The 14,465-nt window shown below is 41.2% G+C and overlaps 1 protein-coding gene across 3 annotated transcripts in view; it reads left to right on the top strand.

Moving 5' to 3' along the window:
• Positions 1 to 421: 421 nt before the first annotated feature.
• Positions 422 to 14,465, top strand: part of LOC117212260 (probable phospholipid-transporting ATPase VB) — a 28,442-nt gene continuing 14,398 nt past the window's right edge. For all 3 annotated transcript variants that reach the window (XM_033456889.1, XM_033456890.1, XM_033456891.1), the window contains exons 1-4: positions 422 to 848; positions 7,623 to 8,213; positions 9,181 to 9,360; positions 9,863 to 10,123. In XM_033456889.1, the coding sequence (XP_033312780.1) occupies positions 7,633 to 8,213; positions 9,181 to 9,360; positions 9,863 to 10,123 (1,022 nt within the window). In that variant the 5' untranslated portion in view covers positions 422 to 848; positions 7,623 to 7,632. The remainder of the gene's footprint in view (positions 849 to 7,622; positions 8,214 to 9,180; positions 9,361 to 9,862; positions 10,124 to 14,465) is intronic.

The raw sequence follows: 14,465 nt of genomic DNA, 5'->3' as shown, positions 1-14,465 counted from the left end.
CCCATTCTACAAATTATTCGAGCGTATCTTTTATAAAGTAACAAAATTGCAAATTTCTGAGCTTTAGAGATTTTATTATTACATTTGAAATACTCCATTAACGTTTTGCGATTTTAAAACCTTAGTAAATCGATGAAATAGTTATCTAATTATGGAAAAATTCGAATCATGCTTTATAAAAGTACTAGTATCCATGTTCTGTACATATATATACTTATGTATCCGTTTGATTTACAGAGTGAAAGCTATAATTATAAATGTATCAACTTTTGTTACAAATGCAGGATGACTTTCAAAAACCGCGGAAGCGCGATACTAGGGACTTTGTATTCTGTGCGTTAAAAACTTTGATGTCGAAGTACGACGACAGATGGCATTAGTACGAGATTGTAAGTAGTCGGCTGATACGAATTGTCAGTGCGTGTACGATAGTAAGGTCATTCGGTTTGTTGCCGCGGAACGTGAACGAGGTATTTGGAACCTGAGAGCGTATGCAGGATATCGCGTGTATTTCTCGAAACGATCGTGAACAGGACAATGTAATCGAGGGGAGGATCGTTTCGCCGAGCATTTACATAGAGCGTTGTAACGTGTCAAGATGTGCGAGTAGTAAATTTGATATTTCGACAGGAAGATGCTTCGAGAGAAACGCGGTGTGCTGTAACCCGTTAGTTTTCTTGTCAAGAAAAGACACGCGAAAGTACCGGTTGGTTTTCCTGGTTCGATTTAGTTGTGCTGTTGACGTGATGAGAGGTCGAAGACGTGGAGGACAATAGTGTGTCTCCCCTTTTGCTTGCACAAAAGCGTTAAACAAGGCCACGTGGACCACGTTGGGAGCCTGGAAAAATGTAATTTTTTTACTTGTCATGGCTATTTTTCTAATTATATTTAAATTTTTAACAATATTTCTATCTATCTAATTTTGGTACACAAGCTGTTAAAATCAGAAATAAACACGAAGTGGAGGGAAAGTGAAAGAGATGTTTGCCAGGAAATGATACGTTTCGAGTTGATTATGTTCTTTTTAGTCGATGTCACTGTTAACAAATACGTGTCGTGTTCATGGAAATTAGATTCAGAATGATCTTCATAAGAGAGTGTGTTACGCGAATAAACGTTGAACCAAAAAGATGTATGGTCCCTAACTGATGTGCAGTTGTCAGGAATGCGCGGCTGACATAATTCATATCGTACAGAGTATATAGATCGAAAACTCAGAGTACAGGGAATATCATCCGAATCGCAACTCTTGAATCGACCTCGCTGTCGCGTTCCATAATTTCCAATGCTTATTTTACGTCGCTGTTTTGAACGTTTACTTAATTATTACGAGAAAGTTTCATCTAAATGCGGAAGTACTAGGCGTTCTAGCGAAACGGTAACGAGAGAGTCTGGAAAAGCGAGAACGTTTAAACCAAACGTTTATGACAAGAGATAATCAGAATCCGATATAGCAACATTTATTGAAATCGAAAAGAAAGAATCGAAAGAAAAAATCGAAAAGAATACTATTCAACGATCGTTTAACTGTCATTCTTTAAAACTCATAACCATACATGATGATTATGCAAATTTATACCATCCCATATTCTCTAAAACTATATAAAATAATCATCTTTTTTTTTAAATTAACTAATTCCACTAGAAAAATATAATTGATATATTTAATTTAAGGAAATAAGGGAAAAATTTCTTCATTTTAAAAAACATCGCGAGACACTGTTTATTAGTCGTTTACATATTTGAATTAACCTATCAAAGATGAACAGTGCATTTAACGCAAGGTTTCAGTTGCAATTTATTTTCGAGCAATTTATATTATCGAATACTGTATTTTTAGTTCTTTATATAAAAGGGAATTCCAAGATGTCATTCTCGTCGCTATCTTTTCTACTTCATAGATTTATAGATTTTTTGAAGTACGTACATGTAATATTAGACTAATTACGTTTATGTGAATTCGATATTCTTATAAACATAAAATTAAAACATGAGATGTGAATAGAAATATGTTTCAACTATTATTCTTATTATTATTTTATTTTCTTCGTCCATACGCTGCATGTATTTGTAGACATATATAGATCGTGTTTCGATTATAAGATATTATAACAAATATTTCACTTTCTATGTTTCATATATTTTTGCATATTATATGTATTCCGTAGATTTCTATACTCTCAAAATATCTTATAAAAGCCAAAATATCTGTATAAAATAAACTATCGTTTGTGTTTTAACATTCGCAAACAGTAGGGTACGCTGGCTGAGTTAAGAGTGACCGGTATTGACCATAGATGCAAACCTCCCCAACTTACCCTCACGAATGCTGCTGTTATGTACACAATGAAGAATGAGATAATGACTAAGCAATATATTTTTAAAAATAAGTCCTTCCGATGAGTAATATTTCGTTATTATGATTTAGGATACATAGCGTACGCTTTTGGTATATTCTTTTCTATTCTTTTTCCGTGTGTTTGTTGCAACACGCATATATGGAAAGTTACTTTATTATTTTTAAATTCATAAATGATCAACCAACCGTTTATTCGAAAAATATCCGTGTCGAAAATGATCCAATCGTTGGATCGCGAGAGACAATCGGTTAAGCGATTAAAAAGAAAGTGGAATGATATTTCGCAAAATTCAGTACGTTTCTTGGGTATCGTCGAATGGGTCGAAGGTCAGTGCGGAGAATCAGTTGCCGTCTTCTTTTTTTTTCTTTTTCTTTTCCCTTTTTCCAAAGCGACCGTCGGTCGTGGTTGTCCGACCGCGAAACCGGTTGTGCTCGGTCTGAGTATCGTTGAGTAGTCTCCTAGAATCGGAACGAAAAAAGAAGCAAGTTTCCGAGCGAGGTCATCCCCGGTTCGTTATCCGCAGGACCGTTCGAGAGCGTCTACTCGTTAAATTGCATAAACTCCGTCGTAGTGCGTCGAACGGTTCGCTTGGGTGGAATGAGTACCGGTGCGCGTGAAAGAACGCATAGAACGTTGCTGACGTTGACTTTGCGTTGACAAAATAGAAGAGGGCCGCGACAGAATCAAAATAAATCCGTTCGATGTTCGCCAGTTAAAAAGAGGAGCGGCTTCGTTAGAATTTGATTCGAGATTGGTAAAGTCGGTAAGCCTGTTCGCAACGTATAACGAGCTACTCTTAGGACGAGCTAATTGGGATTCTAGATCCTCGTTCGTTGTACATTTCGTGGGCTTAAATACCTAGTACAAGCGAAGTCAGCGAGATTGTATGATTCAAGCTAGCAGGACTATTATTAATAACAAAATTGCGTTAGAGAAAATCATGATTTATATTTGAGAATATCAAGGTTGCAAGCGTTTCGAGAATACGTGGTTAATGTTCAATGAAACGGGCAAGCTATTCTACACACAGAAATAAATCGAAAAGACAAGATAAATATAAAATAAAATGTAGAATAAAACTTGTTCGTTTAAGGTGTCGCGTTTGACGGAAAGTTTGAATATGTTTAGTTGAAATGAAATACTCGATGAATTTTCAAACTTTTATTTACTCGAAAACAGAATATCACGCGACCACATTTTATTCCACGGTATCGACTTATTTTCGCATGTCGAGCAACCTGTTCGCTCTTGCTCATTCGAGAATTACTCCAATATTCAAACTTAGTAAAGAGAAACTATAATTTCATCTTTTTACATTGTGTCCGCATTTATACAAGTTAGTCAAATTTCTAACTATATTTTACCGACTTAAGGCCAGAACATTACAGCAAAGTAATTACGAAAAACTTGTTTAGGCTAGATAGGGAGATTGTTAAAGAATGAGTAAGCACGTAATTGGCCTAAACTACTAAACAAATTTACGCGAAGGATACAGCTGAAAAACGCGATAAGTCACGTTTTCTGTCTTCCCTACGCCTATTCTCTTTACCCTCTTTTTCTTATCTTCTCAAACGTTTAAATTTCGGATTCGAGTTTCGCATATTTGAACATCGTCTTAGACCGCTGTAGGATCGTTCGTTGCAACATGGTCCGCCATATAAGGAAACAAAGAAATGCATGGAAATTATATTCGGTCGTATTGCAGTTGGCGAGCCGCGGTTTCAAACTAATCGACGAATAGATAGCAAAGCGTATTATTAACGTTTTACCTTGGACGATGTACGCGTTGTTTATCCTTTGTATATCACTTATATTTACACGTGAATGTTTTTCTCTCATGGATCGTTACTAATGTGCTGTATCTTCGCTTGCTTTCGAAAAGCTTGTTAGACGAGTGAGTGGCGAAACAGCTACGAACCCATTCAAAGCGTAAACGTTGAGCTACGATTGTCCACCGGTTTGCCTCAATTTCGTTGCAGCAGTTACATTTTATGGAGCCGTTTTGAAGTAATTCGACTCGGTATCAGGTTCGTACGATAAAAGAGTCGCTGTCGTGTTAACAAACTATCGAAGTAACAATTTCGAATTATTATCCGTCATGCGATGATAATTAGAAAGGATAATAGCTGGTTGTCGGTGCGAGGTTGAAACGCGTAGCAACCCTGCTGTTTAGGGGCGTGTAGAGCGTTAGATGTTCGTCTGACCCAATTCCATCGTTCAACTTTTCTGTCCTTGATATTGTCCGTGTATAGTAGAAGTCGGGATTTACGTCGGAACGACCACTGTTATCGATCACCAGCGGAATCCTTTGCTCGGTTCACGTGCACGATGAGCGTGTTCGCTTTCCGCGACCATCGATGAGCGAAAGCTCGTCCATCTTCGTTTCGATCGTAGCAACCTGCCGATTCGAAGGTACGGCGAAGCTTGGATCAGTCTTCTAACCCGAGATCTTTCAACGCGAAAATCTCCCTAATTAGGAGTGCAATCTTATTTATTCCTTTCTGTTTCGCTACGAAAATTTCTACCGGGTTCGGCTGTAGCAAATTTTCCAATTTAATAAAATTTAATCTTCCGATAAAAGTGACGAGACCTGGCTACGACCTTGAAACGTTAGCTTGCAACACGACCGAGATACACAGCATCGTCGAAACAATTAATCGATTATTTAAGTTTACTCGCCTCTCGACTAAATTAGTGTCAACGCTTTGCCAGTTAATTATTTCCCTGAAAATCGAAGGTTATTTTCGGGACAGGTTTTCATTCATCGTGGCGCCGAAGTAGGTCCGTTCTGTCTTGGATGATTTCCCGACAACGTAATTTTGCACGGTCGCGGCTGTCGTCGTTCCTAAAGCAAATACTATTAACGTAATTCACGTTGGTATCCGTCCCTTCTCGCTCAATGATATTTTTTATCTATCTACATTTCCGTCGCTGCTTGTTTGCTCGCGGAACAGCGTTTCGATAGAGCCACCGTATCGAATTTTATAGCTTCACGCAGTTTACCCTAATTAGCTTGATAACTTCGTTAATAGATATTCGTACGAAAAACGTACGGTTCACTGGTTACTCGTTAATTCTCCGGATCTATTGTATATACAACACATAGAGTGGCTACAAAAGGTATTTGCACACCATCGTATTCGTTATGGCATCGACGTACCGATCAATTAGGTTCAAGTATATGGAATTGCCTATCACTTGGTGGTACTTGGATATGGCTACAAAAATTTGATACGACGAAAGTAAGGCATCGAACGTGACGATAAAACGGCTCGTTGAAAACCGAGAGTGTGTGCAAATGCTTTTCGTAGTCGCTATACTTTGAGATGTATTGGACAAAGAGCAAGAGAGATAAAGAGAGTGAGTGGTCGCGAATTGGAGATCGGGAGACCAACTTTATCGTCTCGCAAACCGACGGGTACGCAACGAACGACCGATAAGTTCGCATATGCTCGAGTATGCTCAAACGCGAGAGTCGCAAGGGTGCGTGCCAAGAGAAAGGAACACGAGCTCGTTTGCTTTCGCGTAGAACCAGCGAACGAAACATCGACCGATCGTCCAACAATCATCGACCTGTTTGCCGATTTTTAAATAAATAAGCCGCGGTTGTTCGCGCAAATTCGTATTTCTATCAATTAAAATTTCGAAAGCTACAGCGACTACGACAAAAAGCATTGGCACGCTATTGTACTTGTTATAACGTTTACGTATTAGGTAATCCGAACCAACACGCATGCCATTAACCGAACGTTAATATCGAGCAGTTGACGCGTCTTTGTAAAATTAGAATCGAATCTTCTCGCGAGCCTCGAGTTCAAGTTTTGCGACGGACGTTGGTTTCTTGTCGCGTTTCCGGTATTCGGTTTCCACGATCTCGACGTTCGTGTATCATGGACATTGATGTATCTAGACACTGATGTTGAAGGGCACGACAACGTTATGTTGTGAAATCAATCTTCTCAACGATGCTATTGGATTATTCGGCATAAGGTGATTAGCGTTTCGCAACATTTTGCAAAATTTCCAGAGACACTGTCGAGCACTTTCATCGATCGATTCGCCCGGTGTTTGCTCGAAAAACTTTCCCCCCACCGTCTTTCTCTGTCTGTGCAATCTTATTAATAGCATATCTATGTCGGGTAAGTGCAAGTGCACCTACGATCGCGAGAGAGTACGCTTCGAAACGCATTACGTTGTACTTCCTGCATACCATTTGACGCGTCGTTACAGGATTGCTTCCCTCTGCCACCGTTTTAGAGATACGTGGTTCGCGATTCATCCATCTTTTCGATAATATCGGCGACGATCCGATCTTTCGAGCGATTTCGAGCGATTAGCACCGTTGCAACGGACGATACCACTTCGTCTTGTGATTATTTACTCGATTGCTCGATATGCAGAGTGGCTAGCAAGATACCGATTGATTCGAATTATTCGTAATTTCACACTGGAAGATGAGAAAGCGATCAACTTTCGACTTTGTTGGCGGAAGGTTTAAGGACTTTTGGCATCGCTCGTTGTCGATTCTCTTTTATTTTATACTTTAATCTCTGACATCGACGTCAAAACGTGAGATATTTCACGCTGTCGGATTGATAATACAAGGATAAGATGCTTACTCGGCATCTTCATATCCGACAGTGTGTCTTTTCTATTCGAGTCCTTGTGGTTCGCGATCTACGGGTCAGGTCACGATCCCTTGTGGGGATCTACGCTGAAGCGTTTTCTAGGGTGCGCCAGGGTTATCTTTAATTAAAAATATTTACCACTAATTAAATACTACCGCGTTAACACCCAACCGTTTAATTTTATCTTTTCTTTTACCCAACCCGAACCTTAACCTCTGTCCCTGAAATTATCATACGTAGGAGTTGTTTTGATTAATTTTATATGCATATTGACTTTCTAAGATATAAAGTCGATAGGTTGTTTTCACACTGCTCAAATGGGTACCATTAGAATTAGAGTTATATTCTGAAATATCCATTTATGACACATTTCCCTTGGCTTATAAGAAATGCAAATTGCAAGGATCTCTCTTCCATTCTATAGATGACACGGACTCTTCCGTTATCCTTTGTCCATTGTTGTATGCAAACGCAAATAGTCGGTCAGAGGCAGAGCTAGTCGTTGACTCGGAAAAATATCTCTTACGGTAGGCCAGGTAATTTGGCTATTATAAAACAGGGTCGCTACTCAAAATCCGTTGAGAAATGCTGGTACGAGCCAACCTTAATCGACTCAGTACTTACCTGTGTTTAGATGTGCCAGCATGTCCGAGGTCGGTGTGCCAGAAGCAGCGAGCGACGAGATCGACAGACAAGGGTCGCTTTACGTTTTCCCGGGGCCGGGTCGTCAGCATTATCCCGGCTCGGCGTCGTTACAGTCGACGACCGCCACTGTTCCCGATGCCTCGACCTCCGTTCCCACGAGCACCCCTTCGTCGAGTGCGTTCGCGAAGAGCAAGACCGAGAACGAGAACGTAGACGAGGAGATCGCCGCACGAGGCAGACGAAGACCGTGCTCGAGGACTCATGCCAGGTCGGCCAGCCACGGCGGAGTGTTGGCGGAATGTCTGACGAACACGGGGCTGCAGCCACACGCGGGCTCCTACCTGGGCCCTCTGTCCGCGATCGGTGGTTCGAGGCCCTCGGCTTTGAAGAAACCTGGCCATCAGAGAGCGTTCAGTCAGGGTCAGGTGATCGATGTGCAGGGACACTCGGGACACATGGGACACAGCCGTGTTGGATCCAGGACAGATTTTATACTTCCGCCCGGTCACAGGGAGGATTCGAGGCCACCGACCGCTGGGAAAGTGCCCTCATTTCGAGGTCACTCACGCCAAGCATCCAGGTATTTGCTTTTGCTTTCCTCGCTTTTTCCTGTTTGTTATTGCAGCGGCTATGTTGTTCTTTTCTCCGAAGGCAGACGGACCTAGAACGCGAGAGATACGTTCCGCGTTGTAGGAACTTTGTATTACGTGGAACGCAAAATGGACTGGTTTCTGTAAATACAGCGCGTCATCGCGGCACGACCGCCAACAAGGAGGATCGTTGTACGCGAAGAAACGGATTGAAATTATAGAATAACGTCTTCTTCAACGGCGCTTTGTTTTCCACGAAATAGAGTTTGAAAATTTGCACGGTGCACGCGAACTTGGCCGATGACCGATCGCGTACGAATAGACACCAGGTTATTCCGCGTGCGAATATAAGCGAGAAACGTAGAATAATATTCGAGTAAATGGAGTTTGAACGCGTTTAGTTGGTAGAATTGGCCAGGCACAGGCATTCTAAAAAAGATTGTACTCTACGCTTTCGTGTTATTTTCGTACGTAGAATAACGCAGAATTTTGATGTTTGGTAGTAGTGCGGATGCATGCAAATCGATTGTAATTCTACTGCTGATTCGGTGTTGTCGACGGAACTTGTATCGCTGAACTCTCAAAAATAACTTGCTTTTTATTGCCCGCGGAGGAAAACCGATTAGCATGCTTACCGTTTTCGCCGTGACCGTGCTTCTCCTTTGTTAAAGACCCAAGACTGAATTCTTTATCGCGTTTAGACACGAATCTCGATATACCGGTAATATCATGCAAATTCCACGCTAAAAGGAATATTACTCGTTGTAGGCGTTTATCGGAGCGTTTAACTTGATCCGAGGTTCAAAACTCCAAATATTATTCCAGCTAGGCTTTTATTCGACCACTTATCTTTACTCGCGAGTATAGCAATCTATCGAGTTTCAGATCCTTGGAAAATGATTAGACTAGTTATCTTTCTCAAGTTTATTAACGAGTTTCCTATTATTTCTTTTGCAGATCGGAGTCGATATACACGATAAGACGTAGCGCTGAACCTCCCTGGTGGAGAAGACTCTGGGCTCGATGCTTCGGTCCGTTACCAGAGGAACCTCGTTTAAGGACCATAGTACCGAATCACTTAGTGCCGCCAAAAACACCACCAAATGAGCATCCTAATGGCAAAAGAGTAAACAATAGGTAAATTTCTCAAGTTGCAATTAATATAAGCGATCGATCGTTGCATTTATCTGGTAAACGTTGTTCCGTACGTTAGTCTGTACAATAGTCTGGAAAGCTGCATTTCGCCAGCAAAACCTGATTTTTCTACTTTATCGTTTAAAGAGGCAATATCCGAAATCTTCATCGATGACTCCCTGAAGCTTCCAAATGTCACGTTTCTTCTTTCAGAAAATTATTACGTTGTAAATCAAATCGTCTTAATTATTGGTCGTAGAATGTGAAAACATAGATTCGGAGAAATTCAATCGCACGCGTGTGTTCTTTAAACGTAATTTACGACAGATAGTCGATCTTTATCGGAGGAATAGAATTTACGTCGAAAGGACGTGGATACAGAGATGTTTTTAATTTTAGCTACGAAATGTCGCTTCACAGACCGCATTGGCAGAATCGTACGGTTCCGAACGAGAGTAAAAGCTGGTACACCGTCTGAATCCCGGTTTATTCCGTATGCTTGCAGAGTACGTACAACAAAATATACCATGCTGAGCTTCCTACCTCGCAATTTTCTCGAGCAATTTCGCCGTGTGGCCAACATATATTTTGTATTTATCGTTCTACTTAATTGGGTGCCAGCCATAAATGCCTTTGGCAAGGAAGTTTCCGTGATACCCATAATGTTCGTGCTTGGTGTGACGGCGTTGAAAGATTATTTCGAGGATCACCGGAGATTTATCAGTGATCGACGCGTAAATAATTCCACCTGTCGCGTTTACGTTCGGTAAGTAGGCAATCTTGTTAAAAATCGTTATTTTTTACGAATACGTACAAATTTCTGTTCGGGATATCGATCGTTTCTCTCATAATCTAAATCAAATATTACAATTTCCCACGTAACCTGCTGATGTCTTAATTACAAAAAATCGACAAACGATTATAACCGAATTTGAAAAAAATATAGTACGTATAAGTATCTTGGTTTAATGGTTTAATGGTTCAAACCATTTAAATCAAATTATTTTTCGTTGCAAGTGACCAAACGACGGGAACGATTTTTGGTCACTGATAACTATTATTCACGACAGTATTTGTTTCAACGGTGATCGAACACCGATCTTGTTCGTTTATAATGGTTGTTCTAAACTAGAACACTCGACAATTAATATTGTCTAGTTATTCGATTCCTTGAAAAATCTCTCTAAGATATTTAGACGCCATAAAAGACTACACGTACGTTTGGTTGTTGTTATTTGATAGAAATCCGGAATATAACGTACTTATTTATATCCTTTCAAAAATTTTGTCTTCGGTATTAACAGTTTTCCGACGCTAATATATAGCTTATTAGCTTTTCACAAGGAACACCATGAGACATTGATCGATATGTTTAAAAATGTATAGAATTTCCATTAAGAGAAACGAAGTTGACCCTTGTTCGATTTTCAAAAAAATTCTTCGTAATGTCACGGAGGAGTTGGTGGATGAGTTTGCAGCGATTTCGACAAACGGCGTGTATCTTCAAATTCTTTACTTTCGCCTTGCCTCGCCTCAATGGCAAACACCGTGTCATAAATCTCGCCATCGCACAGCGGGATCGTTGCGTCGCAAACGGGGTAAAAAGCACATTCCATTTTCCCGCAGATCTTGTTTCTTGCTTTCCACTCCGATGAAGATGGCAAAATACTTTTGCCCGGACTTTTACGTGTCTGCCGACGATCGTTCGTCAGTGCTGACGTAGTTTTTATCCAAGAACCGTCTCTGGACGTGGATCCTGTCCCCCGTTGTCTGCGGATTTTCCATGAAAAACAGACGCCGATTGGCTGCGACTCGTTGTCTGCTGGCAATTGTCTGCCGGTGTGGACTTAGCTTAAAAGACAGAATAATAACCAAGAACGGTTTGACGTAACGGAGCACGAAGAATGCCGGCGCCGTTCTCGACCCTTTGCAACGTTAACCTGCTGCATCAGCAGGCAATTTAGCAGCCCCGCTGGAACTCGCTTCGTAATTTATTAATATCTCGCAAATTATTGAGCGCCTACGAAAATGACCGAACATAGATCTGGGTTAGATTTAGATTAGAACGTGACGAGCGTGTGCACGATATTCGCTAATCGACTATACTTAATGAAAATTAAAAACTTTGCGAAATCGTGTGGAACGCGGATGGAGCGTGACTTCTGATTTCGCGTTTCGTGATTTTTGCTTTGCTGCAATTCTCCTCGTCCGGATAACAGGATTAAACGTTCAAGGCTGGGCGGGTGTAAAATTAAAATTCGTGACAAAACGTGAATTGAGAGCAAGACACGTCGTTCTCATAGCGGATCGATCGATATATTCGCTGCTATTGAAATGTAACTATTACTGTTGCTTTAAAAGCCGCGTTGCCTTCTCGTCGTAGATAGCTTCTTCGATAGATTTCTTTTCCCGATTCGCGCGCATTTTCGCACGCTATTTACGGAGCATCGTAAGTGCATGTCAATGTCTTTCTTGCTTCTTTTGTGTAATTTGATCCATCTGTTGATGATAATAACGATAACAATGATAACAATAATAGTAACAGATAAGACGACGCAACGTACGCGTCAATAGCAGCGAACGTGTTAAAGAGGAGCCTTGGAATTTTTCGTGATCCTATTTTCGGTGTAGACGTTCCGAACGTTTACCGTTCCTTTGACCGTGGAATTGCAATGGATCGGCATTGATCGCCGATCGAACGCATGCGTATCGAATATACGCGCTTGTTCGAACATAGAAAAGAAAATGTTCTCTCTTCATCCCTGTCGCGCAACAGGATTCTAGTTGTTCGTGTTTGGAACTTTAATTTCGCTGTGTTCGCACTGGGACCGGGTACGATCGATTCTTTCTTGCAATGCCGCTACGTTGACGAAACTTTTATCGCTTTCGACGATACTGTTTGACCGAAAAACGTTTGAAATTCCTCACGAAGGCTCGAAGAGCTAGCTTCCACGGGATCACGACTATTGTACGTACCAGATATTTCGTTTCGTTCGTTGTTCGGTCATCGTTACAGCAACTGCGTAAGTGCAGTCTTATTGTTATAGAAAAGGTATGTTCGCATACCGTTCTCAGCCTTGTAAGCCAAGAAAGAGTTTCAAGGTATCTCTGTAGTTATATAGACAGAAGTTCTCGAAACGGCATCCAATTGCAATAAACAGGGTTAAATCTCTCCCGAAACGGAATTATTCTCTATCGATCTTCATTCCTTGTTATACTCGTTCGGCTGATCGTTGAAGGTAACGGGAAAGAAAGTAATTATTCAGGAAAGTTCAGCGAATCCTTGTTATTTATTTATTCAGTGTACCACTTAAACAGACATAAGGCGATTAAAAACTTCTTCGTAAGCTTCGTGCCTATTTATGTCGTACGGCGACGCGAGGTATTCGAATTTGTAAGAATACATTATGCGTGTCATACGAAACTTCTTGAAATTTCGTTGACGCTACGACGAGACGCGACTATCGCGATTGCATTGGAAAAAATTTGCAACTAGACGTTTACTGTAAACGTACGCCTGGTAAGAAATGAACGTAGAGGATGCGCGAGTAGTTGTTTTAAACGCGTAATTAATGCACTAATGGGCAATTTAAAGACGCAAGAACGTATAGTGTTTCATTTTGTTCTTCCGTACGTGCCCTTTACTCCGACCCAGTTGGTTTTAGCAGGAAAATAAGCCTCGTAGTTCATTCTCTGGAAACACTGATCGCAAAGCTTCGATACAGCTTTCGATAATTTGAACGTCGAATGTAAACGCCAGGCGAATTCGCTATCTAGGTCTACACGATCGAATCCCTGATAAGCATTGACTCGTTTATTGACCGATTCGATTCGATCAAGATCCCTCTGATGTACGATGACCCCGATATCGTTGTTCGCATTCAACTTGCTCCGTTACTGGTCGTTGAATAAATTGCAACGTGACAGTTCAATCTTCGTTATGGAATTAGCTCTTACATCACCGGCAGCTTCTGGAACTTTCCTTCAATTGCCAAATTAATAAACGAGAGAGTAGAAACGCGAAAGTTACCAATACTTTGATCTACACGCACGTATACACGTAGTACTGACACGTGTATATCTTTCACGCGTTAACTGTTAACTTTATATACTTTGCCCTGAGAGCCGCTAGAGATCGAAATACGTCACAGCCTAAAATTTCATTTTCGCAACATATTACATAGTATTTGCGCGTGTACAATATGTTCAAGTATATTACATCGTATGCTTTCTTCTGATGATGAAATTATCCAAAATACGTCGTTAACGGGTTTTTGATCCATGAAATTTACTTCATTCTAGCCGTCGCCCAAAATTTCGTAAGAAACGTTGGATCGCCGCTGCGACCAAACCGCGCAAGGAATATTTTACAATCGACTAAATAACAGTTTCGCGTTAGTAAATTCACCTCGCGTTATTTGTATCGATAACGTAATCAGTGTGAACGAGGCTTCAACTGTCGAGTTACCGTTCCACGCGATCGTGGTCGTAGCTATCGAACAGAGATTCGAGTAGAAAGCGCCAAGTCCGTAAAGGCTCGCGCACCATCTGCGACGCGACAAAGTGACAGCAGGAAGCGAGTATCATTCGGTAAACGACGACTAGAGTGCATGCCATTTATAATGTAACTCAATTTCGCGAGGCTCGCGCGATCGATGGCCAAGCACGTAGAGCGAAACGACTTGCAAAATAATACAACACAACGACCTTGCCCTTCGTCGTGCCACTCAGTTCCTTCCAATTTGCTCGACGAAACGTACGACTTCCTTTTTCCAAGGAGACGTTAGTCCAGTCTAGCCAAACGAGTCGTCGCTGATTTATTAACAGTCGATCGCGACCTTCGATCGGGATCGGCGAACGTTCCTTTCCCGTTGCCCCGGATATTACACTTTAATCTCGTAGCGCGCTGGTATTTTCCTGTATCGTGTAATTACTAAATTAGTAATCTTTCCTGTGCCGTGTCTGATTCATCGGATACGACGATGTTCGATATACCGGATCAATGATAGCTTGTTTATTTTTCTCGCGTGCGAATAACAATACCTCTTCTTCGTCGTTCCCGTTTACTCACTTTCTCACGGTTTTCAACGTCCTGCGAGACGTAGTCG

Source organism: Bombus bifarius, unplaced genomic scaffold, assembly GCF_011952205.1.
Source record: "Bombus bifarius isolate JDL3187 unplaced genomic scaffold, Bbif_JDL3187 scf7180000008286, whole genome shotgun sequence".
NCBI lineage: Eukaryota > Metazoa > Arthropoda > Insecta > Hymenoptera > Apidae > Bombus > Bombus bifarius.
This window is presented reverse-complemented; position numbering and strand designations above follow the sequence as displayed.